The 26,072-nt window shown below is 37.1% G+C and overlaps 1 protein-coding gene across 1 annotated transcript; it reads left to right on the top strand.

Moving 5' to 3' along the window:
* LOC115221813 (M-phase phosphoprotein 6-like) lies at positions 1-23,541 on the top strand. Its single transcript, XM_029792046.2, has 5 exons — positions 1-294; positions 11,254-11,366; positions 12,493-12,583; positions 20,762-20,844; positions 23,398-23,541. Exons 1-5 carry the CDS (start codon positions 238-240, stop codon positions 23,525-23,527), a joined length of 474 nt encoding a protein of 157 aa, XP_029647906.1. The 5' UTR covers positions 1-237; the 3' UTR covers positions 23,528-23,541.
* Positions 23,542-26,072: the final 2,531 nt, after the last annotated feature.

Below are 26,072 nucleotides of genomic sequence, written 5' to 3' on the forward strand. Positions count from 1 at the left end.
AGGCATCTTACGGTATTGAAAACGGGAATTTTATTTATTCTGTTTTCTTTTTAAAGGAGAAGATAAAAGGATAAGAATATTTCATTATTGATAAGTATAGGCTACATATAAATATGAGACTTATACTTAATGAAAAAAAAACAAGGAATAATAATCGTCGGTAATGGTCCTTGTGAAAGCTCATATTGTGTAAATATGAGAAGCGGTCTCAAGACAGTTGCACGTGTATAATCAGACATGGCAGCCGCTGATATGAAGAAGACTAAATTGTCTAAAGCAGTTCTTGGTTTAAAGGTTAGACAAAAAAAAAGCTATAATCTCTTTAAACTTATAGTCTGTGCACTAATTTATTCACTCCTACAGTATTGTAATATATAATTGTCGCTTGTTTTTGTTTTCCTTATTTAAGTCATCGAATCTCTAAAAGTTCTTTTCATTTGTTTATCAAAACAATTTCCTTAAGTTTTTGTTTATATTTTCATTTTAAGTTCCTCCTATTAATTACACGAATTATGTTACATTATCGTACGAAGATTTTAAATTTATATATTTGCGAATATATTAAATATTTGTTACGCACACATACTAAGTTCATGATCACTACCTTCCACTCTGTAACCGTTTCTTCAATTTCTCAAAGACTAGTTCTCATATTTTACGTTCTTGTAAACGTGGCACTGGAATCAATATCGTTTACTGAGTTTAGGGTTTTATTTTCTCTCAAATTCATGTTTCTATCGAATTCTTGTCTGCCTCTGAGCCCACTGTAATTCTGTTTACAGATATAAATATAAAGGAATTATGCTTAAAGAAGTCGTCTTCCTTTTCTGTCTAATCAATCACTTAACCCACTTTCGTGTGCTTGATTGGAATGGTTTCATTTTACTGCACTAATGTCTCTAAAAATGGCATCAATTTCACATCTTTCTCCCATCAACAGTATTCGAAGAGGGAAGTTTCTACACAATCACAGGCACATTACCCTCAAATCACACCTTGCTGTAATAAAAGGATACACTGGCTAGTGTTGCCCTCCATAGACTAATTATTAATACAGGATGGTCACCTCTTTAACCATAGTTCTGGTCAATCAAGACTGACCTGCAACTAAATAACATCAGTATTTGGTTGTCTTACCCAACCAATTTCCTGTACTGAATTAGATAGTCTGGATCAATATTGAGTACCAGATGCATACGGGAACCCGATACAGTGGGCTATACCCGCTACACTCTCCTTTAAATATAGAGTTAATGGAAAAAGCTTGTTAAATATTTAAATGCATTACCCTATGTAGTTTCAAGCCAGGTTGTACAAATCCCGCTAGTGATTTTGTCCTTCATCCCTCATTAGTTGGTAAATTAAATACTAGTAATAAACCGAATTCGATTCAAATAACTGAATCCTCTCCTTTATTGTAATTATTATCTTAAGGAGAAAAAAAGGTGTAGGAAATAAAAATGGGCAAGGGTTAGTGTTGGGGAAAAAGTCGAAATTGAAGTTGGTGGGGGAAAAATTTCACAATGCCGATTTTTGGCAATTTTCCGGAACCTGGGATTTTTGGAAAAAAAAAAGAAATTACAAAAATAAACAAATTTGGGAGAAAATTTCTCAAAAATGTCCGGTAAGCAAGCGGCAGAGTGGAGGCCTTTGGCAAATTCGCAAGATCCCTCATAACGAATGAGGTTGACTGTTGAACATTTGAAAGCAATTCTCTTGGTTGGTTGCAGCAATTCCAAAGCAAATATTGATGATATCTTCAAAGCTAAACACCAGTTTTGCAAATCTCACTAACCATTTTTTGATGCTTAGTTTGTGAGATTTGGATATGTGTGCACTGGGTGTGATGTAACTATCTTATTGCTAATGCCACCTTCTTTAATAACTTTTTGGTAAATAAATTTGTTGTGTATTCACAGTATTGTACTGAACAAAATGGTTATGCAGCCTGCTGTGAAGAAAGTTTGGTAACCCTTGCTCTAGTGTGTCATGATTCCAACATGGCACCACAAGGGAAACTTGTCTGGTCACATGACACTCTTCTCTGAAAACCCACTAATCAGGCTGCAAGCACCCTTCCTCAGTTGTACTTTTACATCATGAGAAGACTTTCATCTATTACAGCAGTCTTCCCAGGACTACCTTTCTGAACTGGGCTGTGGAGCAAGTCTTCCACACATATTTTACAAACATGGGTATTGAAATCAACAGCTGTGCTGTGGCTCATCCCCAGTTCTTCAACCCAAAACTGAACTTGACCTATGAGAGAGAGGAAAAAAGCAATACAGTCCTAAGAGGAAAGGTGCCACCTTCCAACCATGTATCTTTTATGACAGACACACACTCGTTGCATTCTTTTTGGGAACACAGCCTATAAATTTTCCCAAGAAGCACCTTGTTCATATAAATGTTTTTTGTACATAATTTTCTTTTAGAGATAATACCCTTCTCTTACAAGTAAGAAACCACATTCTCCTTGGTTTTCAATTTTACTGTCATATTCAAAAGATTAAATGAGTTGGCTGTGGCCGTACATCTATTTAGGTTGAAAAGGCCCAGGAAAACACACAGTTCAGAATTATGAAAATGAGGTATTGAGAGGACAGTAATTGAAAATATCCTTTCATTTGTCAAAAAAGAGATAATACAAACATTCAGAAAATAGGCACTTGTCAAAGACAATGTAGACAGGTAAAGACAATTTACATGGTTGTAGTAGTTTAACCCTTTTAATAATTACTCTAGTCATATCCAGCCAAAATAATCTGCCTCTTTTGTGTTCAAACTGGCTAGATCCAACATCTCACACCCACCCTACTATGTCATTGTAAAAATTAATAAATCACATCATCAAAATCTCAAAGCTGCAAGTTAATGCATGATTAATTCAAAACAATGTGAATAGATATGTATTACATTTGATAGAAAAATCTAAATGGTAAAGAGTTATGCAGACTATACTTTGGTTTGTTACTATGGAAACGGGCACCAATTTCAGCAGCTTTTGATTGGTTAAAATTACCCAAAATTTACAAATTTTAAAAGCCTTCAACTTTTTATTAATTTATTACAAAAATAATTTTCATTTCCATGATTAGCATGCAAAACTGCATCAGAAAACAAAGCTTGAAAAAAAATTGAACAAAATTAAAAGAATGGAAAACTGTAACAACAGAAAATAATCTGATCATTTTTCTAGCCGCCTCTATATTAACATGGATTGAATGGATCTGTTCTAACAGAGCATCTTGTCACATTCCTTTGTCATCTGATTCAACAACAGAGAATGCCACCATTCTTTTGTTGTTTACATCATGTTTCTGTTTATTTATTATTTTATTTTACTTCATGGCTAGATTCTCTTATTTTTGTTCTATAGAGGTAGAAATGTAGCTAATTGGATAATTCACTACTTTACATTTATAACATTTTAATGTTTAGTACATCCTAGATGCAGGAGTGGCTGTGTGGTAAGTAGTTTGCTTACCAACCACATGGTTCCGGGTTCAGTCCCATTGCGTGGCATCGTGGGCAAGTGTCTTTTACTATAGCCTCGGGTCGACCAAAGCTTTGTGAGTGGATTTAGTAGACGGAAACTGAAAGAAGCCCGTCATATATATATATATGTATGTATGTGTCCCCACCCCCAACATTGCTTGACAACCGATGCTGGTGTGTTTATGTCCCCATAACTTAGCGGTTCGGTAAAAGAATAAGTCCTGGGGTCAATTTGTTCAACTAAAGGCGGTACTCCAGCATGGCCTCAGTCAAATGACTGAAACAAATAAAAGAATATATATTTTTTCTTAGCAGCACCTACAATTAGTACAGCTTGAAAATTATATCAGAGAATGGTGAAAAAGCATAACACAACATTGGAGAGACAGTTGTAGATAGATGAGAATTGTGATAGACAACAATTTGTGCTGCTAATGAACTGATTCAATCTTGTTTCAGTAGAAATATGATACTTTCTGCTAAAACATAATTTTTAAGAGACAGGAGTAGTGTCTTTGAAACTTCTATTGTTTGGCTATTTAATACCATTATGACATTTATACTCAGTATTTCAATATCTGAGTAGCAGGTCTTACATAAATTGCTTTGTTTAAGAACACAGTGCACACTCGTTTTTTAAAGAAGTCAATTCTCTATTCATCATTGCAATTCTTTCTGTTTTTTATCTTTTACTTGTTTCACTCATTAGTCTGGGGCATCAGCTTGAAGAACTTTTAGTCAAATGAATCAATCCCAGTGCTTTTTTTTTAAGCTTGCTACCTATTCTGGAATATTTTTTTTTCTGAACTGTTAAGTTACAAGGACATAAATACACCAACACTGGTTCTCAAGTGGTGGAGTGGAGGGACACACATATATGTACAACAAGCTTCTTTCAGTTTCTACCTACTTGATCCACTCACAAGGTTTTGGTTTGTCCAAGGCTTTAGTAGAAGACACTTGCCCAAGGTGCCACATAGTGGGACTGAACCCTGAACAGTGTGGTTGGGAAGCAAACTTCTTACCACACCTGCATCTGTATTCATGTTATATTTTGTTCAATAGATCATTATAAAAGAATTATGTTGAGGTATAATTATATATATATATAATATGAGGGAATTCTGTAATTGTTGTTTGGAAATTCATTCAAAAGATAGGTCACTATAAGATTTTCCATGCCGAGTCATCTAACACACTGGAGAGAGATTTGATTACTATTTCTAGCAGGTTAAGTGAATATTTAGAAGATCCCTCATTGGTACCTTCACTGATATTTTTGCAGTTTTGTTATACGGAATCCCTTAACTCCAATGAAAATCCCGTATGATTTACTGGCATCCTGTCCAGTGTTAGTTAAATAGATTTATGATTGATTTGTTCAATGCAGAGATTATTATCAGACTACTGATCCATGGGAGTCTGTAATGGAATTAGATTTCTTCCTTTTTAAATTTTGACAAGCTCAGGTATCTAAGGGTTGGGGTTGAGGACATTGTCAAGTGAGGTGCTATTCTGGCAAGGATTGAAATAAAAATTAGTGCAGTAGTTAGTTTGGTCTACATAGTGAGTGGCCCACAGTGTAGTGGAACCTATTTATAGATAGTTGAATCAATTAACAAAGATGTTCCACCTTTGACTACGCAATTTTTTTATTCAGACATAGTACTCACAGAACTGTATAGTTAAATGTTTCCTTCTTTCAGCTATCAAAAGGTGTAATTTGAAGTAGATTTGGCTGCTACTTCTAGAAGGTCAATAGACCATGTAGAGCACACACACCCCCACCCCGCCTTTTTTTTTTTTTGTCTTCCAGATCAGCCCTACTCAAGCAAACCCAAAATTAAAGGCATTCCAACCATGCCCATACTGTCTTTTATAAAAAACCCACCAGATTACATTACGGTAAGATGTAGTTTGGCTGTTATTTCTAGCAGATAAAGTAACCATATAGAGGCACTCCCTCATTGGTTTTCTATTGCTGGTGATCCACTCTGATACAAAAGATAGGATATAAATTAGCTGCCTACATCCATCCCCATCCAGTCTGTAGTCTGGCATGTTAGTTAATCTCTGTAGTGTGAAACTAATATTCTTGAACATTATTACAACAGCTATGTAGAATAATAGTATAAAAGTGCCTCTTTGATGGGATTTTTATTCTGGAGCATGTGGGTGGGTAGCTGGATGGATTTTGTTATTACTAAATTGTGTATAGATGTGTTACCAGGAAATTAATATTTATTAAAAAAGCAATCTTTTTCTCTAATGAAAAATAGTTGCCAGACAGTTTTTAATCTATTTTCCCTTTTCACTTGCTAGAAATCAAGAAACAACCTTGACATCTTTCAAAATAGTCTTTCAATTACATATAATGTAAATTTAACTCTCTCTTTCTCTCTCTCTCTCTTTTCCTTCTCATTTATTCTTGCATTTATTGCATCTACTTATGATCAATATAATGCTCAAGAAGTGATTTGCATTATTGCCTCAGGACAGCTATTGTTAATAATACTTATGACAATGATGTTTGTATTGGTGATGATGTTGATGTAACAGCAGGCTATAAAATTATAAAATTCTGATAGCTGATGATAATTTAAAGATGTGATGATTAACTGGTTGGACTATTTGAACCAATAATGATAAATTTAGACTACTTCAAACACAGGGCTGTGGAGAGAGGATTCTCTCTAACCCCACTTCTCTCCAGCCTTCATCAGGTGTCTTGGGGAAATTTCGAACCTGGGTTCTCATTCCTAAGGTATTTTTTGTTCTTGTTGTTGTTTTCAAGGTGGCATTCTGACAGAATTGTTAGCACACTGGGCGAAATGCTTAGCAGTATTTCGTCTGTCATCATGTTTTTCCAAGTAGTCAGACTTGTCCAACACCACTGTAGCATTTCCCTTGTCTGATGAAAGTATTATGGTGGAATTGTCCCTCTGTAGTCTTTTGATAGTGAACGTTTCTTCCTTAGTGATGTTTGGTTTGGGAAGTTTCACTTTTTCTAGCACCTGTCTCACTTTCCATCTTAGTTCATCTCCCTGAGCTTTTGGTATCTTTATGGCTATCTCTTCAATAGGGGCTATTATGTCCAAGTATGGAATGTGCTTGATGGTTGTCACAAAGTTGAGACCTTTGTTTAGTACTGCTTCTTGCATTAATTACTGCTTTAGTCTTCATTCTCTGACCTTTGAGTTTCATAAACTTCTTAATCTGGCGTGTCTTCACCATTTCAAATTCTTTCATGTATGACTTTTCTAGATCTTGTTGGATTCTCTTTCCATCATCATCTCTGGTTATTTTCCTAAGTAATGAAGATAACCTCTCTTTGATTTCATTACTTAGTTGATGTTTTTTCCAACAGTTGTAGCGGATCCTCTTGCGGACGAGGGTATGTCTTGCCTTTTCTGCTACTCTTCTAGCATTATATGAATCCACTGGTGTCATTATATTCAAGCCAGGTGGTACTAGCTTTGAATCTCTACCACCTGGCTTGAATATAATGACACCAGTGGATTTATATAAAGCTAGAAGAGTAGCGGAAAGAGCAGAACATGCCCTTGTTCGTGAGAGTCGTACATGAAAGAATTTGAAATGATGAAGGCTGGAGGGTATATCAGCCAAAACGTTGTGTTAACAACAAACAAGATGAGGACAAATATCCATCGAATGTAAATAATGTACATAATTCCTCATCTCTTAAATACAGAACTGTATCTCTCTGTTGTAGTCCTTCATCTCCTTTTTAAGGCTCAGTATCTTTAGATCTACCATCACAACTTCTGCCTACATCTGTTTTTATAGTCTTCAGGCTTCTACTTGCATCATCTGATAGATTTTCACTGCAACTGTCATTTTTCATGTGCATCACATTTCCATATCATTGCAGTCTTCTCTCTTGTACACTACAACGAAATATACACCGCCGGAAGTTGTTGTTGACAAACAACAGCAGTAATTTTATTCAGCTGAATACACATCATTGATTGGTTGAAATTACTAAAATACAACGTTAACACGAAATCACTTTGAAAATACAAACTTTTCTCAACAACACTAAGAGTAAAAGATGTTTTATATGACACATTCTACCAGTGTCCGAAGTTTGAAAGTGTTTAGTTACAAAAAATTAATTTCTCGATATGCCGTTCAAAGGGTAAATATCCATTATTCCCACCAGCAATGAGGTAGTCTGTATATGACTGCTTGACCCGCTAGAAATATTTCCATCAAATTACACTCAGCACCTTAAAGATTGGAAGGACACATTGTATAATGTGGCTGTAGATTACATACATGATGTCTGAACTTTAAAAGAAAATGGGAGAGTCAGAGCTGGAATAGCTTTGTTTATTGGTTGTGTTTAGTGAAAGCTGACCTAGAGGTAAATGACAACATACTACACAGATGCTGTTTAGGGAACTTTTTTGTCTTTTCACAAACAAGACACAGTTTACATAAAAAGATATTGAATTAATAGCATAATAATAATAATGCTTCCTGTTTAGAAACCTTATGAGTTTAGCAATTAGATTTAGTTCTGCAAAAATTTGAATTCAAACCCATAAAATAGTGACTTAGTTACATAACATGACTTGACTTCTCACCATTAATACTTAAAATCCTTTTTTTTTTTTTTGAAATGTACCACAAGAGTATTTCAGAAGGCTGTCACATGTGTGAATACTTTTTTTTACATGGGCCATGACATCTCAAAGCTTAAGATAGGCAGGACATGGAAATTGTGATGTTAGTCTCAATTTAGAGAACCATAAACAAATGTATGCAGATTATTTTCACTCTTTTAGTGCATTCTCTCTTTGTCTATCCATCCATAATTCAGTGTATGTGTGTATCTATTAAGACAAGCAGAATATACATTTGGTCCATCATAACATTCTAACCATTTGTCTTCATGACAGAATACATTTTTATTGCTCTTAGCTAATGAGGTGTGAAATGGCCCTTTCTCTACATGCTCAAGAATACTACATGCTGCTCTGTCCAGGAGTTAAACCCACAACCCTAAGATCATAAGCTGAACACCCTAACCTCAAAGCTACTCACCTTCACATTTAACGTTTAATGCAGCATTAAAAAGTTAGCAGTGTGTGGTAGGAGAGAAGTGTGTTTGCATGGAAGATGGTTCACTTGTGCTAAATGAGGATGCAAAGAGAGGTTTGGAGACGCCACTATGAAAAGTTGCTGAATAAAGAAAATGAATGGGATAAAGAGAGTCTGCCGAATTTTGACCCAACAGAGGGACCAGCTATCAGAGTTGATAGTTCCTTGGTAGTTAAGGCAATTAGAAGCATGAAGACAGGGAAAGCCCCAGGCCCATCAGGTATCACTGCAAAGATGCTCAAAATATCTGGTAGCGTCGGCTATAGCCTAGTCACCCGTATAGTTAATCAAGTGATACACGAAGGAGTCATACCCAATGACTGGTGTAGCAGCATGATAGTCAACTGCTACAAAGGTAAAGGTGACGCCCTAGATACAAATAATTACAGAGGTATCAAGCTGTTGGATCAGGTGATGAAGGTTACGGAGAGGGTCATAGCCCAACTAATTAGAGAGAGAGTTAGTTTAGATGAGATGCAGTTTGGGTTCGTGCCAGGGAAAAGTACCACTGATGCTATATTCCTGGTAAGGCAGCTGCAGGAGAAATACCTAGCCAAAGATAAGCCCCTGTACTTGGCTTTTGTTGACATGGAGAAAGCCTTCGACAAGGTCCCCCGATCCCTCATCTGGTGGTCAATGAGGAAACTAGGGATAGATGAATGGTTAGTGAGAGCTGTGCGAGCCATGTACAGGGACGCTGCTAGTAAGGTGAGGGTTGGCAACGAGTACAGTGAAGAATTCCAGGTAGAGGTAGGGGTCCACCAAGGCTCAGTCCTCAGCCCCCTCCTATTTATCATAGTCCTCCAGGCAATAATGGAGGAATTCAAGACAGGATGCCCTTGGGAGCTCCCCTATGCTGATGACCTTGCTCTAATTGCCGAGTCACTATCAGAACTGGAGGAGAAGTTTCAGGTGTGGAAGCAAGGTTTAGAATCGAAGGGCCTTAGAGTCAATCTAGCTAAAACCAAAGTCCAAATAAGTAGGAAGGTAGACAAATCACAAACTCCTTCAGGTAGATGGCCCTGCTAGATCTGTAGAAAAGGTGTAGGTAGAAACTCTATAAGATGCACCAAGTGTAAGCTATGGACACATAAGAGGTGCAGCAATGTCAAAGGAAGGCTAACTAGGTAGATGGTTTTCGTATGTGGCAGATGCTCAGGAACAATAAACACTGAAAATGCTCTGAGACCAACTTCTGTCACTTTCCAGGGAGAAAAACTAGAAATAGTTGATAGCTTCCGTTACCTAGGTGACCAAGTCAGTAGCGGGGGTGGATGTGCTGAAAGTGTAACTGCTAGAGTAAGAATAGCTTGGGCAAAGTTCAGAGAGCTCTTACCTCTGCTGGTGACAAAAGGCCTCTCGCTCAGAGTAAAAGGCAGACTGTATGACGCGTGTGTACGAACAGCCATGCTACATGGCAGTGAAACATGGGCCATGACTGCTGAGGATATGCGTAAGCTCGCAAGAAATGAAGCCAGTATGCTCCGATGGATGTGTAATGTCAGTGTTCATAATCGACAGAGTGTAAGTACCTTGAGAGAAAAGTTGAACCTAAGAAGCATCAGTTGTGGTGTGCAAGAGAGACGTTTGCGCTGGTATGGTCATGTGACGAGAATGGCTGAAGATAGTTGTGTGCAAAAGTGCCACACCCTAGCAGTTGAGGGAACCTGTGGAAGAGGTAGACCCAGGAAAACCTGGGACGAGGTGGTGAAGCACAACCTTCGAACTTTGGGTCTCACCAAGGAAATGACTAGAGACCGAGACCTATGGAACTATGCTGTGCGTGAGAAGACCCGACAAGACTAGTGAGACCATAACCTGTGGCCTCTACCTGGTATGTAGCCAGTCGACTTATACATACCTTTCTTTCTTGGGACACAAAACTCCACTTGTGAAGACCCGTTGAGGCAAGTGAAAATCAAAAAATCAAATCAAATCAGATATCAGAAAGCAGAACCAAAATCAAAGTCGATTAACATCAATGGAAATTGCGGCTGTGATACCAGTGCCGGTGAAGTAAGCGAACCATCTGATCGTGACCGTTGCCAGCGCCGCCCCGACTGGTGACACGTAAAAAGCACCATCCGTTCGTGGCCGTTGCCAGCGCCGCCCCGACTGGCCTCCGTGCTGGTGGCATGTAAAAGCACCATCCGTTCGTGGCCATTTGCCAGCTGCGGGTGGCACGTAAAAAGCACCCACTACACTCGTGGAGTGGTTGGCGTTAGGAAGGGCATCCAGCCATAGAAACACTGCCAGATCAGACTGGGCCTGATGCAGCCTTCTGGCTTCACAGACCCCAGTTGAACCGTTCAACCCATGCTAGCATGGAAAACGGACGCTAAATGATGATGATGAGTACCATGCTTTATAGTGGATGTGGTTACTGCATCAATTTGCTGGTTTTTGGGGTTGTTGGAAGGTGTTAGTGTGGTCTTAGTGATGATGTTAGTGTCTTCTTTATATATTTCATTGTTTGAATTCTAAGATAGTATGTATGAAACAAAGTCTGTATGGTCTCCAAAGCTAATCAAAGATTTGTGTGACAAAGCTTTGTTTTGTTTCTCTCGTGGCACTTTCAGCTTTTTTTCATTACAACTTTTTTGTTTTCTTTTTTCCTGTTTTTGACAGTTTATGCAACGGACTGTGATCCGGCTTGAGAAAGAACAGAACGAAGATGAAAACAACAGACTCATTGATGATGAGCATTGGGTCATTGATCAGCCAGTAGAGAAATCAGCTCAGTAAGTAATCCACAAGTTAGCATGATGTATGTATGTGAAGAGAGAAGTATGGCACTAAGGGATAGGGTTGGTACTACTGCATTGCAGTGATTTCAAACCCTTTCTTCAACTCTTCATTTCCTGTGTTCCATTTGTTTAAAAATACCCCCCAAAAGAGTCACACGTCACTTAGACATTTTAAAGGAACAGCCATAAATTTGATGGTTCTTTGTTTTAAGAATGTTTCTGCTCAAGGGAACCTCTTGTTTTAATGTTTCAAATTGCTGGGCTTTCTAGTGAGTACAATAAGTAGTGACTAACCACCCCACTTTTATTCAAGTACAATGTATCTAGGATTGTATTAACCCAGTGTGTGTCTGTTTTCCCATAACTTAGCAGTTTGGCAAAAAAGACCCGGGGTTGATTCATCATTGTTATTCAGTGTTTGTTTTCCATGTTGGCAAGGGTTAGACAATTTGACAGGAACTGGTAAGCTGGAGAGCTGCACCAGACTCCAGTCTGTTTTGGCTTGGTTTCTATGGCTGGATGCCCTTCCTAACACCAACAGAGTGTACCAGGTGCCTTTTATGCGTCATTTGACTAAAATTCTTCAAGGCAGTGCTTCAGCAATCTGCAGTTTAATGACTGAAACAAGCAAAAGTAAAGTGAGAGATTGGTGGAAGGGACAGACAAACACTTGTGTATGATATTGAATCATTTATAAAAGATGTTTTATAAGCATAAGCTGAATTTTTGAAATAGCTGTAAAGGTATATCAAGGACTATAATTTCTCTGCCCAATATGTTTATGTTTACATTTATTTAACATCATTTTTTGCTGATATTACAGCTTTGATAAGTGCATGTCTATCATTTGTCTCTTTATTATCTCTCAAACTATACATTTCTTATAGCCCACCTATTGTTTCACTGGAATGACATAATTTGATGAAATTTTCTTATTGTTAAATAATATTTCATCTAACTATTTCTTCAAACTACTTTGTTATTTATGACTTTATACACTCTTGATCGTTTTCTCTTGTACTATATATTCTATATGGTTTGTAGTACAAATCCATATATTGTGACTTACATGTCTATATTTATATTGCTCAGATTTTTGTTCACTTATATTTTCTGGCAGGAGCTGTTTTGAAATCAATCCAAGCTATGTTTCCTGTGAAGGTCTGGTCTTTGGAAGAATGTCATTTTTAGGTTTCAATCCTGAAATTGAAGTAAGTAAGCAACTGATTGCTCTACACCATATTATTTGTTTTCAAAAATATTTGAAAAGCTGTTTACCTTTAGTTAGTAGTATATGTGTGTAAAGCATTGACATAACCTATTAGTAAGGGAGTGAATGTGTGTGTGTGTATGTAAATAAACATATAAACACACACGTTTGTGTGTATTATAAGTTAAAAAAACAATGAATTCACAAACAAATGAAAAGCAGACACAGAAGGTCACCAACTCCTCATCAGTTGTCATCCAGAGGGTCAAGCACAGTTTCATACCTTCAACAATAATATTGCTCCCCTTCTGGTGGTGCTGACAAGAAAAAGCTGCCAGGAAGTGGCTAGCCAACAAATAAGGGATCAAGCATGACAAAAAGTGAACAAACAAGAAATAAATATGCAATACAGAAAGTGGACATACATGAATAAATGTAATTCAAGATGAGACCATTAGTGGACTGATGAGGGACAAAGACAAAGTGTGCACATACGAACAAACTAAAATAAATGAATGGAATATGGCCTTAGAGCCAGACAGGAGACAGAAGTGTGGTTAACGCCAAGAAGAATATCCTTAAGGATTAGAAACAGGGCAACAGATAAACAGTGAAGCAGGTTGAAAGTGGGAGACTAGGAGAAAATACAAGTCACTTCAGAGTGAAAAGAGAATGTGACAATGACCATGGGTCATGTGTCAGTAGTAGAGGGCAGAGAGGAAAGGCAAGACAAGCAGATAGTGTAGAGAGGGAAAGGGAGAGAAAGGAAGAGGAATATCATCATCATCATCATTTAACATCCGTTGTTCATACTGGCATGGGTTGGACAGTTTGACCATGGCTGACATGCTGGAAGGTTGCACCAGACTCCAGTCTGATTTGACATGGTTTTCTATGGCTGGACACCCTTCCTAACTCCAACCACTCTGAGAGTGTAATGGGTGCTTTTGTACATGTCACAGGTGCCATTTGCACGACACTAGTATCTGTAATTTTGCTTGGCTTGATGGGTCTTCTTAAGCATAACTTAATGCCAAAGGTCTTGGTCATTGTCTCTGTGAAGCCCAACACTTGAAAGGAACTCAGCCACTTTGCCTCCATGAGGCCCAATACTCAAAAGTGCTCTTTACATGACATCAGCATCAGCTATGACTACGATTTCACTTGGCTTGATGGGTCTTCTCAATAGGTCACTAGTCATTGCCTCTTGTAAGGCTCAAAGTTTGATGATCATGCTGCACCACTTCATCTCATGTCTTCCTGTATCTACCTCTACCTGAAGTTCTCTCTACGGAAATCAGCACTTCTTTATGCAGCTGTCCTCATCCATATGCATCACATGACCATACCAGCACAGTTGTCTCTCTTGCACACCACATATGATGCCTCTTATGCCTAACTTTTCTCTCAGGATGCTTATACTCTGTCAAACATGCACACAGACACTGCACATCCAGCAAAGCATACTGGCTTCATTTCTTTGAAGCCTACGCATGTCCTCTACTGTCACAGCCCATTTTTCACTGCTATGTAGCATAGCTGTTCACGCACAGGCATCATACAATCTGCCTTTCACTCTGAGAGAGAGGCACTTTGTTGCCAGCAGAGGTAGGAGCTCCATGAACTTTTCCCAGCCTATTCTTATTCTTACAACTATGCTCTCAGAGCATCTACCTACACTACTACCTTGGTCATCTAGAAAACAGATGTTATCTACTACATCTAGCTTGCACCCCCTGCCAGTTGATGGAGTTTATTTTCTGCACATTTTCAGCATTTATTGTATTTGTGCACTTTCCACATACAAAAGCTAGTTTCCTCGTTAACCTTCTTTTGATATTGCTGCACCTTTAATGTGTCCAAAGCTTACGTTGGGTGCATCTTCATGGAGTTTCTTTATACACTTTTCCTACTGATTGAGCAGGGCCTCCCACCTGAAGAGATTTGGGATCTGTCTGCTTTCCTACTTTTCAAGACCTTGGTTTTTGCTAGGTTAAATCTAAGGCCCTTCAATTCCAGACCTTGCTTCCACACCTGAAATTTTCTCTCTTGTTCTGGTTGTAACTCAGCAATAAGAACAAGGTCATCAGCAGAGAGGAGCTCCCAGGGGCAGCCTGCTTAAATTCTTCTGTTATTGCCTGGATGGCTATGATGGACAAAATTGGGCTGAGCACCAATCCTTGGCAAATCTCTGCTTGTATCCTGAATTCTTCGCTGTACTCATTGCCCACCCTTACCTGACTGGTAACATCCCTGTACACAGCTTATACAGCCACTTGTCTATCCCTAGTTTCTGCATAGACCACTAGATAAGGGATCGGGGGACCTTGTCAGAGGCTTTCTCCAAGCAGTTGACTATGGTGCTGCTACACCAGTCATTAGGTATGACTCCTTTGTGAACCACATGATTTACAATACGGGTGACTAGACCATAGCCCATACCACCAGATATTTTAAGCATCTCAGTAGTGATTCCTGATAGGCCGGGAGCTTTCCCTGTCTTCATATCCTTAATTGCTTTACCTACTAAAGAAATGTTGATTCGGGTAGCTGGTTTCCCTGTTGGGTCAACATTTGGCAGATTCTCCTCCTCCCATTCATTCTTTACATTCAGCAGTCTTTCATAATGGCACTTTGCAGAATCATTAAATGCAAGTGCATCATCATCCATGCAGACGCATTTCTCTCTTATGACATCGCGATTTTTTCTCACTGTCTTGTAATCTGAAGCACTTTAGTTCTTTGGTCCTCACGATACTCAACATTGACAAACTTTTTTCTTTTCTGCTTCTCCCTTGGCCAGATATACATGTCTCCTAGCTTCCTTTCTGGCTAAATGATACAGTTCCCTGCTATCCTAACTCTTCCAGGCCTGTTTCTTTGTTCTAATGGCCTTGTCTACCGCATTGGTCCACCCCGACATTACCCTAGGTCTGGATGGGACTTTGCACCAGCCACAGATTTGATCTGTGGCACTCAGCAGGCTGTCCAGTAGGAATTCCCAGTTGCCCTCTATGTCATAAGTCTGTAGCTCCTCCTCACTTTCATCAAATTTCTCAATTAGGATGTCCCTAAATCTCTGGCAGAGTATTTAAACTTTCAAATCCTTTTCCAGATTGGTCTGCTTTTTGGCATTCTTCTGGCCTGGAATCTAGAATCACTAGTGACTAGTTTATGCTGGGAGGTACAATCTTCACCAGAGAGTGTCTTTGTATTTAAGAGCAATCATGCATCCCACTGTCTAGTGATAATGTAATCGATCTGACTAGCACAGTAACCTGATTGGTAGGTTATCAGGGGTCTGACTGGCTTCTTGAAGTTGGTGTTGCATATCAATAGGCTATTTGCATCACAGAGCTCCAGTGGCCTTGTCCCTTCATTTCAGGAACAAATTCCATGGACACCATGGAAGATACCAGTCTGCCTTCTGACATGCCCATTGAAATCACCAGCTACAAAGATGAGATCATCTTCACTTGTCTTTGAGGTAGCCTACAGAAGAATATCATAAAAGTGGTCCTTCTGTTCATTTGGTAGGCCTGCTTGTGGGGCATAGACAGAGATGATTATACTATTCTGCAAGACTAGCCTGAGCTGAAGAACTCTGTTGCATACGCTCGCTACCTCTATGACCTTATCCACCCATTTTTCAGCAAGAAATATGCTCACACCATCACTGTTACCTGCCCAGAAGATTTTATACATGTGTTTTGCCTGTGAGGAACCTGGCTGAAGCTCCTCTCTACCTTACCTCTTGGATGCAGCATATATCAACATGCCTCCATCCAAGCATCTCAACAACCTCGCTAGACTTACCTTTCAATGTGCCTGCATTGACAGAACTAACTCTGAAAATTGGGAAAGGGACGTGGGAGAAAACATGGGAAAGAGTGATGGTATTCAGCACCTGAAAAGACGGTTTCAGTGGTCACTTGATAACAGACATGTTACATCAGTTGTTATCGCTTTAACCTATCATCATTCAAACATGTTAAAATTGTTTCCCCTTTTGGGGGTGAGTATAATGTAAGTATATATATATGTATATATATATGTAGGTAGGTAGGTGGTTTGTTAACTTCCTAATATAAGTATCATACACATGCAGTAGTTGGTGGCAGGGAAGGAAGGACGAAGGTATGCAAATCTTGAAGTACGGAAGTGAGGCTTAGTCCTGTAAGGGTTTCCAGTTTTGAGAACAAATTTCCAGTGAAGGTGTTGGGGGCAAGAGTGGATGGGCGCATTGCAGACAAGCAATGGCCATTTTTACTTGGGAACAATGACAAAAACATTATAAAGCTGGGAGAGAAAACTAATGTTTTAGGGAATAGTACATGTTAGTATTATGAGTTAGATGAATGAAGTGATTGAAATGAGAGAAAATACACCTCGCCAGTTTACTAGAGAACAATGATGAAAACATTATGAAACAGGGAGAGAAAACTAAGGTTTTAGGGAATAGTACAGGTTAGTATTATGGGTTGACTGAATGAATGAAGCAATTAAAATGAGAGGAAATTTTTTTTAGCTTAGCTGTGCATATGTGCTAGTACCACATTAAAAGTATTGGTGCTGGTGCCACATAAAAAGCACCCAGAACACTGTAAAGTGGTTGGTGTTAGGAAGGGCATCCAGCCATAGAAATCATGCCAGAACAGACAATGAATATGTCCAAACTATCATCCCAGTATGAGCCAATACTATGGGTTGGGAACTTAGTATTTAATAATATGGAGAACTTAAAAATCACAAGTATCTGCACTGTCATACAATCTCATTAATGCATCAAACAATTCATCCGTATCAGATTTTTTAACCCATGCAGAGCTCTTACTGAATACAAGGATGTTTTTGCTCATGCTTGATAAAGTTCAGGTCTGTGTGGTCAATTTTGAAACCTCCTTTTGTGAACTCAGTTACCTTGTCCAGCAACAATCTCGATATCAAGGGATAAATATCCGCAATATCAAACTGAAAATCTAGCTTTATGCTTATCCTTTTAATTCCTAAATCAATCTATGACAAGGCTGCTATTTCTTAGTATTTCTTTTGCTCCTAAACCTATTTCAGTTCTTGCTGGGTTTAAAAGTTTACGAGTGAACTTATTACTGAAAATGGGTTTGTTATCTTTTAAAGTTACAACAGTCTCATGTTTAGCTAAGCATTCTAACCTATCAACAATTTTACTTCATACAGAAATTTATCCTCATCGTTAATATTGTTGTATCTATCTATGTGAGCTATCCTATATTTAGTAGAAATGATGTCATGCAGCAATTTTTCATATAGATCACTATTGACTTCAAACAGATTATTGGTCTGCTCAGAAAATATGCCCACTCCCAGTTTTAACCATTGAGACCCTGAAGCTTGCCTTCTTGATCGAGCATGTTTGATAAACACAGTTGTTTATGAAGCCAAAGTTACAGCAGTGTTCCAAAATAACATAACTGAGAAGAAAAATTACATTGATTTATGCAAAAGCAATTCTGAAAGCCATTATGCACCCCACTAGTCTTCTTTCTAACACATTGATAAAAATAAAGCCACTAAGTTGGCTGACTATGTGTGGGATCTGAAAACCAACTGCACTCTACATACAATCAAGTGGAGAACCCTGGAAAAATTTACACCATATATAAATGGATCAAAGAGCTGCAAGATCACACATTCTTTTTTTAAGTGCAAGAATTCCACCACACTACTTAATTCCAGGTTCAAAATTTTTAGCTAATGCAAGCACATGAATAAATTTCTTTTGTCAAACTGAAGGACATCACCCACTCCAGATCGAGTAGCTGTCTCATAGACTTTGCCCTCCTGTTATAGTATTCTGCACCAGATAAATTAACTATGATTCCTACTGTCAAAGAGGAATATCTTAGTTTGCTTGTCTTTTCTTTTCTTTCACCTCATTCTATTTTTTGCATCCTCTCTACCTATCAATTTCTATACATGGAATGAACTGTTCTACCTAATGGAAAATAGTTACAATAGTATGTGTATAGTATAGGCATGCTGTCTGTATAATCTTGACCATTTTTAATATAGTCATGTAAGTAGATAGTGTATAAAGTGTTTGTACTTATATTTGTGTATGATAAATATTCTAAAAATATCTGTATAAAGTGTTTGTACTTATGTGTACAGACACATATTCTAAATCTTTCTATATATGAAGAGAGTGTATTTAGAAAAGAAAATCAAGAATGAGAGATTGTTAATAAAATATTTAATTATACTATCCATTTCATTAGTATAAGGTAATTGTTACATAATGCAAACTTACAAGTTACATAATCCACACTTGCTGCCTAATCATCAGAGATGTGTAATTATTACACATAATATTGTTGTAGAGAACAGGTCACATTAACTTGTAATTTCATTTGACTAATAATATTGTGCTAATGAAATATGTAAGATGGTATAGTTAAATATTTTATTAACAATCTCTCCTGTTCTGTTTTCTTTTCTAAGTATACTCTGTGGAACACACAGAAGCAGACTTAACATCAAGGGATGAAATTACAATACATGAACTGAAATTCACCTGATATTCTTAATATTGATTATTTATCAAACAATTTAAAGTTTAAATTACATTATATGAATATGTTAATATACACACACATACATCATTGTTCTCTTTAGGCAAGTAGATTTGCAGAATTAATGGTGCAGTGGATAAAATGTACATTTATTTAGTTATGGCCCTTGATGTTCTTGCCCACATCACATTTGTCATTCAGCCTTTCGGAGTTAATACAGTATCAGTCAAGTCTTGGGTGTTGTTTTAGTAATTTTTGTCCCTTCCCTACAAATTTTTAACCTAGATGTGAATGAAATTGTAATAGAAGTCTAAGATCATTCTTCAGCTGATCTAATTTTTGTAGGGGTTGAACAGGTCTACAGCACATCATGTTTCTTCTCCTCTTAGTATTGCATCATTATTATCTGAGCCTCAGCATCTCAGTAGATGGCCTTATCACTTCTTCCTGTGACTTCATAGGTTACCTTCCTTCAACCATCAGACCACAGCTCATTTTCATTCAGTTATCATCTTTTGTTGGCATCACATGTCCATAACAATGATGCTCTCTCTCTCTCTCTCTCTCTCTCTCTCTCTCTCTCTCTCTCTCTCTCTCACACACACAAGCCTGCAACTCTCTTTAAAATGTTATGGATGCATTGGCTATTAGCATCCTTAACCCTAACCTGAAAAATAAGTTCATTTGGTCATGACTGAAATGCCTTTGACCAATGATCAGCTGGGGTTAAACAACAAAGCCAACATTATGTGTATATATGTATTGGTTGTAAATAGGTCTCCATTGGTTTCAACTATAAGTATTTAGTTGTGTGGTCAACTGGACTGCTCATTAAATTAGTAAGTGACTGAGTTTTCCACAGGTATGTATACCCCTTAATGCAGTTGTCAAGCAGAATGGAGTGAATTACTAGTGCAATATATCCGATGGGCTTCCTGACAGTTTGCATCTGTCTAATTTCACTCAAAAGGAATAGGTCGACCCAAATCTATTGTCAAAGATACTTGCCCAAAGCACTAAACTTTCGGACTCTACCCAGAATTTTGGGACTGTGAAGCTAACTTCTTAAATCATTTTGGAATGCTATTCCCCTGTCTACCCCCTTTCATTAGTGGAATCTCTGCCCATAGAGTATAACTATGGGAAGGATTGTTGTATACTTGGCAGCAGTGTACAACACAGTCTAAATAGAATTTAAATACAATAGCCAGAGAGAGTGAACAAAAGAAGCTAATGAAACATCTGTTTGTTAATTATTTAATACTCCCTTAAGATTTATGTCAGTTTGCTGTAAACACAGCACATTGAGAAGATATTTACCCTTCAGCCATTTGGCTATATAGCTGCCACCTTAAACAACAGCGTCAGGCTAACCTGACTTCTGAACAATGAAAACATTATAAAGAATAAAATGAGGGGAAAGGTGGAAACACACACTCAGAAGAAGACTGGGAAAGAAGTGAAGACTGATCTTGTGTTCCTTATGAATGAAATGATAAAGGACTGCTGGAGAAGATCCATCCAACCTATGCAAGCAATACAATAAAGAAAATTATGTAAAATGATGAAATTGCCTTATAGCGCACATTGTTTATCAGTTTCTGAAGTTGTTTTGTAATTGTTCACAGAAATTAATGAAAATTGATGATTTAGAGCGTACTGGCAAGAGAGAAGATGAGACGTCTGTAGGAGATGAAGAAATGGCAAACAGGTAAAACTTTTCCTTATCTATTAAGGTTTGGAGATAATTCTTTTGTACATTCATAAATTGTGACTACTTCTTCACAACCATTTGTTACTATTCCCTGCTGGTATAGTGATCAATCCAATGCATTCAGTTATCAAACCATTGGTGGATAAAAGTTTCAACATGCCAACACCAGCTTTTCTGTGCTACCTATAGGTGTTCTTGTCCATGCTGGCTAATTGCTGGTTGGATGGGGTGTTCTCATAGGTGATAAGCTCTGGCATTAGCATCTATGTGGAATTTGAACTAGGAATGCAAAGCAGCAGAACAGAACAGGTATTTCATTCAACACAAAAGTTTCTACTCAGAGTTTGGTCTTAGTGGGATTTGAAATCAGAACATTCATAATAGATGGTATAAATAACTGAGTATGTTCTGTGTTGGGCTCATTTATTTTAGATGATTGTCCTGCTCAGTCTGAATGAGCATTTACATTTTTATGGGCTAAATTCTGAAACTTTTTAATAGATTTAACCAAGGTCAGGTCTCTTGTGCATAAATGTCATACCTCTTCCTATCTACTAAAGCCTTAATACTAGGACATTCTAGTAGTTACACTCAAACTAGATATATGTATGTAGTGTTGGCAGCTGTGGGGATGGTGATGGCATAAAAGTGGAAGAAATACCTGGCTGTAGTTCGAGGATCTACTTTATATTTCATCTGGTCTCAAGGTTGAGAAAATGTCTCTCAATTTCTTGGGTTGCTATAATTTTTCTATCTTTCCATAATTAATGGCTCTATGTAACCCGTGCTAAGATGAGAAGAGAGATGAAAAAAATGGTGATTATAGCAATGTTGGAAATCATTGTTAGCAACCTCAGTAGATACAGATGTGGCTGCGTTGTTAAGAAGCTTGCTTTGCAACCATGTATGTTAGTTCAGTCCTACTGCATTGCACCTTGGGTAAGTGTCTTCTATTATAGCCTAAGTTGAGCCAAGAATGAATTTGGTTGACAAAAACAGAAAGAAGCCTGTAATTTGTATGCATATTCTTGTTTCTTTATCTTGGTATTGAAAGGTAGTTGTAAATGTCATACAAACAGTGTTATTCGTCTCCTGTTTCCTGTGAAAAATGTCTGGCCATAAGAAAATATTACCTTACTGGAAACAGTAAGGGTGTCTAGCCATAGAAAGTCTGCTTCAATAAACTCCATCCAACCCATGCAAGCATGGAAAAGTGGATGTCAAGAATAGCAATGATGAACATTACCATTACCAACAATGTCTTAAGAAAACCTCTATATAGTTATCAACCTGCTAGAAACAGCAACCAAATCTCCCTCAAACTTCATATCTTAAATAATAAAAGAATGCATTTGATAGTGTAGTCCTAGATCCTCTTTCAAAAATGAGTTGCTCATTTTAGACTGATTAAAACAATGCTGAATGAAACAGTGAAACAATGTTGTAGAGATTTGTCAAAATAGGAAATGAGAAATTTATAAAATCTGGAATTTTCATGGATCTCATTCCCTTTTGATACCATCCTGCCTGAAGCCACCCTTGGGTTTATGACACAGACTCTTTGTTTCAAAGCGATTTAAATTAAAATCACCAATTGAAATTTCATGTCAATTTATGTTCCAAACACCAGCCTAATAAGGATGTTTTTTTACTAAATTCTTTGTTGTTTTCAAAATTAATTGAAACAAAAGACTGTGTATTTCAGCTGAAATATGGCAAGAGAAGGGTTAACAATTTTCTTAACACTGAGCATATCAGAGATAAAGTCCCACCTTTTTTATATATATTTAGTCTGAGGAAGGGGTGGGGTAGTGTGCATGATACTTGCAACTTGAGATTTAATGAGTTTAATGAGTTTGAACATCTACAAATCAATATGTGCATTAAAAACATATACATAGGGAACTGGAGGTCAAATCTGAAGCTTGCAACAGTGACCACTGCTAAAAGCATCTCAAGGGCTGTGTAACCTGTCTGTTCCATGTTTGCTAGACTTTTAGCCAGCTAGGCAAGGCATGGGGCCCTGTTAACTCAATGACTATTTCAGTCATAATTGAGTACTCACTAGTAAGAGAAGTGCTTCCAGCTATAAAATGTGACTGTACCAAGGAGAGAATCTGCTAGAAATAGTGACCAAACCTTCCTCCAATTACACCAAAGTGTTTTAAGAAAGACTCATTGGTTAATGTAGTCTGGAAGCAAAAAACAGCATGTTCAGTGCTAGAATGCCTTTGATAGTTGGTAAATTTGTATGGGCTGGATTTTAAAATAATATTTAAAATCATGGAAAAGTGTTTGTCAAACTTGAGCTGATTAAAGAGCTTCTACATTTTCATACCACCAATTATAAATTCCAACTGAATACTGTCAAATCAAAGCCTACCATCATAAAATAAAGAGGCAATTATATAAAAAACAGATTTATTAATACTGAAATGCATTTGATCATAGGATTACTGTCAAAGCTAAGTTAAGCAACATGTATAATATAATGCAAAGTAATATGTGAGCATCTTAATTATGTCTCCTTAATTACTTCTTTTTTTGCAGGTTCTCACAGATTGTTCACTCAGGGAATCTAAAGAGACATGGTTATGCAGAGGATTTGTTAGCATCTAATTCTGGTCCTGTTCCTAGAAAGAGATTCAAACGAAAATTTCTAAAACCTCTTGATATATAGATGTATATATTTTTTAATTTTTTTTCAAATCTTCCATTTTTTAAAAACATATTTAAACCATGTGTGTGTGTATACACACACACATACAAATAATGATACATACCTGCATATATACATGCACATACATTGTCTTTTTCATTACACACTACCCTTGCACCTTATAATTAATGTGTGTGCTAATTTTGGTGTCTTATTTTAAAAGAAATTTTAGAAGAATGCCTACAACATTTATTGATAGGATGCTTGACACTAATAGTCAAAATTATAAAATTTCTTTTGACATTCAGGCAAAACTAATTTTATAAATTTGACTGTACTACACACGCACGCAATTTTTCGCCTAGTGTTGACAGTACATATTAGAGGGAAACCACTATGTGGACACCCTTATGCTAGAAATAGATCTGCTAAGGAATAAGACCATAGTGGATCTATTTCTAGCATAAGGGTGTCTACATAGTGGTTTCCCTCTAATATGTATATAATACAATTTTACTGAACCTTCAGTTATTTTATATGCTAGACCACTGGTGTGAAATTGATGTTAATTAAATTAATATCTAATTTCTCACCCTCATTTTAAATTTGTATATATATATATATATATATATATGTATGTATGTATGTATATTACACACATACACAAATTACACCTGGTAGTGTTGACAGAATACAGACTACCTGTAGGAAGGGACCACAAATTAAACTGTATGTAATATATACTATGTGTGTGTCCATATATACTTGCACACTCAAGTGTTCACATGCACACCTTTATTATTAGTTCATCCAACATTGTCGACAAGGACATCACATGGGAGAAGAAGATGGGTCACAGTGTCTCCTGCTCTGGCCGATCAGTTCAATACATGCTCGGAAGGTTCTGCTACAGGTTGGGCACAAACGGTCAGACAAGGACTTATACAGATTGTGGGATTTTTTGTACCCCTGCAATTCTGTTCTGTTCATAAGAGGCTGAACCTCTGTTAGTGCAGCTTTGTCAAGCAGGGCAGTCTTATCTTAGACACAAAGGTCTTGGCAACATCTATGAAGGCTGCACTCTCAGAATCACTGTGGTTGGTGGCTAAGGTGATGAGAATAGCATCCTTTTCAGTGTTAGAGTCAAAGTTCCCATACTGTGGCTGAAAAGAAAGAGAGGATATTAATGTTTGGGCTACTTATGGCTCTTAAATGTTTTGTCCTCAAATAACCTATGCACCCTGTATACATATACAATGAGTTTATTTCAGTTTCCGTCAGCCAAATCCACTCACTTTGCTTAGCTTAGGGCTATAGTGGAGGACACCCAACTTGCCATGCAATGGAACTGAACCACAGATCACTTGGTTACACAGCAAACTTATCAACCACGCAGCTACATATATATATATCGATTTGTGTGTATGTGCATGTTTGACTGCTTAATCAAGTTTGCTCCTCTTCTACATGGTTTTGGGTTCAATCCTACTTTGTGACACCTTAACCCATTAAGCTACACTGTCCTATAAATAGGACACTAAATAAGAACATTAAATAAGCTATATGACAGTGTCTCAGTGTCCTATTTATAGGACACCAAGTATTTCCATTTCTACTTGAAGTAAAGGAGTTTTAATAATTATTTTTTTCATTTTAACCTATTTTCAATCATCTGTAAAAATTTAAAAGTAATATTCAGAAATTTAAGTATTCTGGGACTTACTTGGTTAAACAAGTGTCTTCTACTATAACCATGAGACAATCAAAGCCTTGGGAGTGGATTTGGTAAACAGAAACTGAAAGAAGCCCTTTGTCACTAACCTTGGCCCTGGCACTGCAATCATCTCCCTTCCACCACACCCCCACACTCTTTACATTTTTCTTGCCACTGACTACCTGCTTCCTCCACCTTCCCTTGTAACATATATATATATATATATATATATATCTGTGTGTGTGTATGTGTATATACGTATGTATGTATGTATATATTTATATATGTATGTATATATGTATGTATGTATATATTTATATATATATATATGTATGTATGTATATATTTATATATGTATGTATGTATGTATATATATATTTATATATGTATGTATGTATGTATATATATATTTATATATGTATGTATGTATGTATATATTTATATATATATGTATGTATATATATATATATATATATATATATGTATGTATATATATGTATGAAAGAAGCCCATTGTATATTTATATATATATGTTTGTGTGTCTGTGTTAGTTCCCCCCCCCCCCGACATTGCTTGACAACCGATGGTGGTGTGTTTATGTCCCTGTAACTTAGCAGTTCGGCAAAAGAGACCGATTGAATAAGTACTAGGCTTACAAAGAATAAATCCTGGAGTTGATTTGCTCAATTAAAGGTGGTGCTCCAGCATGGCTGCAGTCAAATGACTGATACAAGTAAAAGAGAAAGAGACATGTATGTATATATATATATATGCATGTATATATATATATAGATATATATATATGTATATATATATGCATGTATATATATATATAGATATATATATATATGT

Source organism: Octopus sinensis, linkage group LG18, assembly GCF_006345805.1.
Source record: "Octopus sinensis linkage group LG18, ASM634580v1, whole genome shotgun sequence".
NCBI classification, from domain to species: domain Eukaryota; kingdom Metazoa; phylum Mollusca; class Cephalopoda; order Octopoda; family Octopodidae; genus Octopus; species Octopus sinensis.

Excerpts from the sequence above, each read along its gene's own strand:
- LOC115221813 (XM_029792046.2), top strand. The coding sequence starts at position 238 with ATGGCAGCCGCTGATATGAAGAAGACTAAATTGTCTAAAGCAGTTCTT. Across the intron at positions 295-11,253 it reads AAGCAGTTCTTGGTTTAAAG|TTTATGCAACGGACTGTGAT; the intron begins GTTAGACAAAAA and ends TGTTTTTGACAG. Across the intron at positions 12,584-20,761 it reads GTTTCAATCCTGAAATTGAA|AAATTAATGAAAATTGATGA; the intron begins GTAAGTAAGCAA and ends AATTGTTCACAG.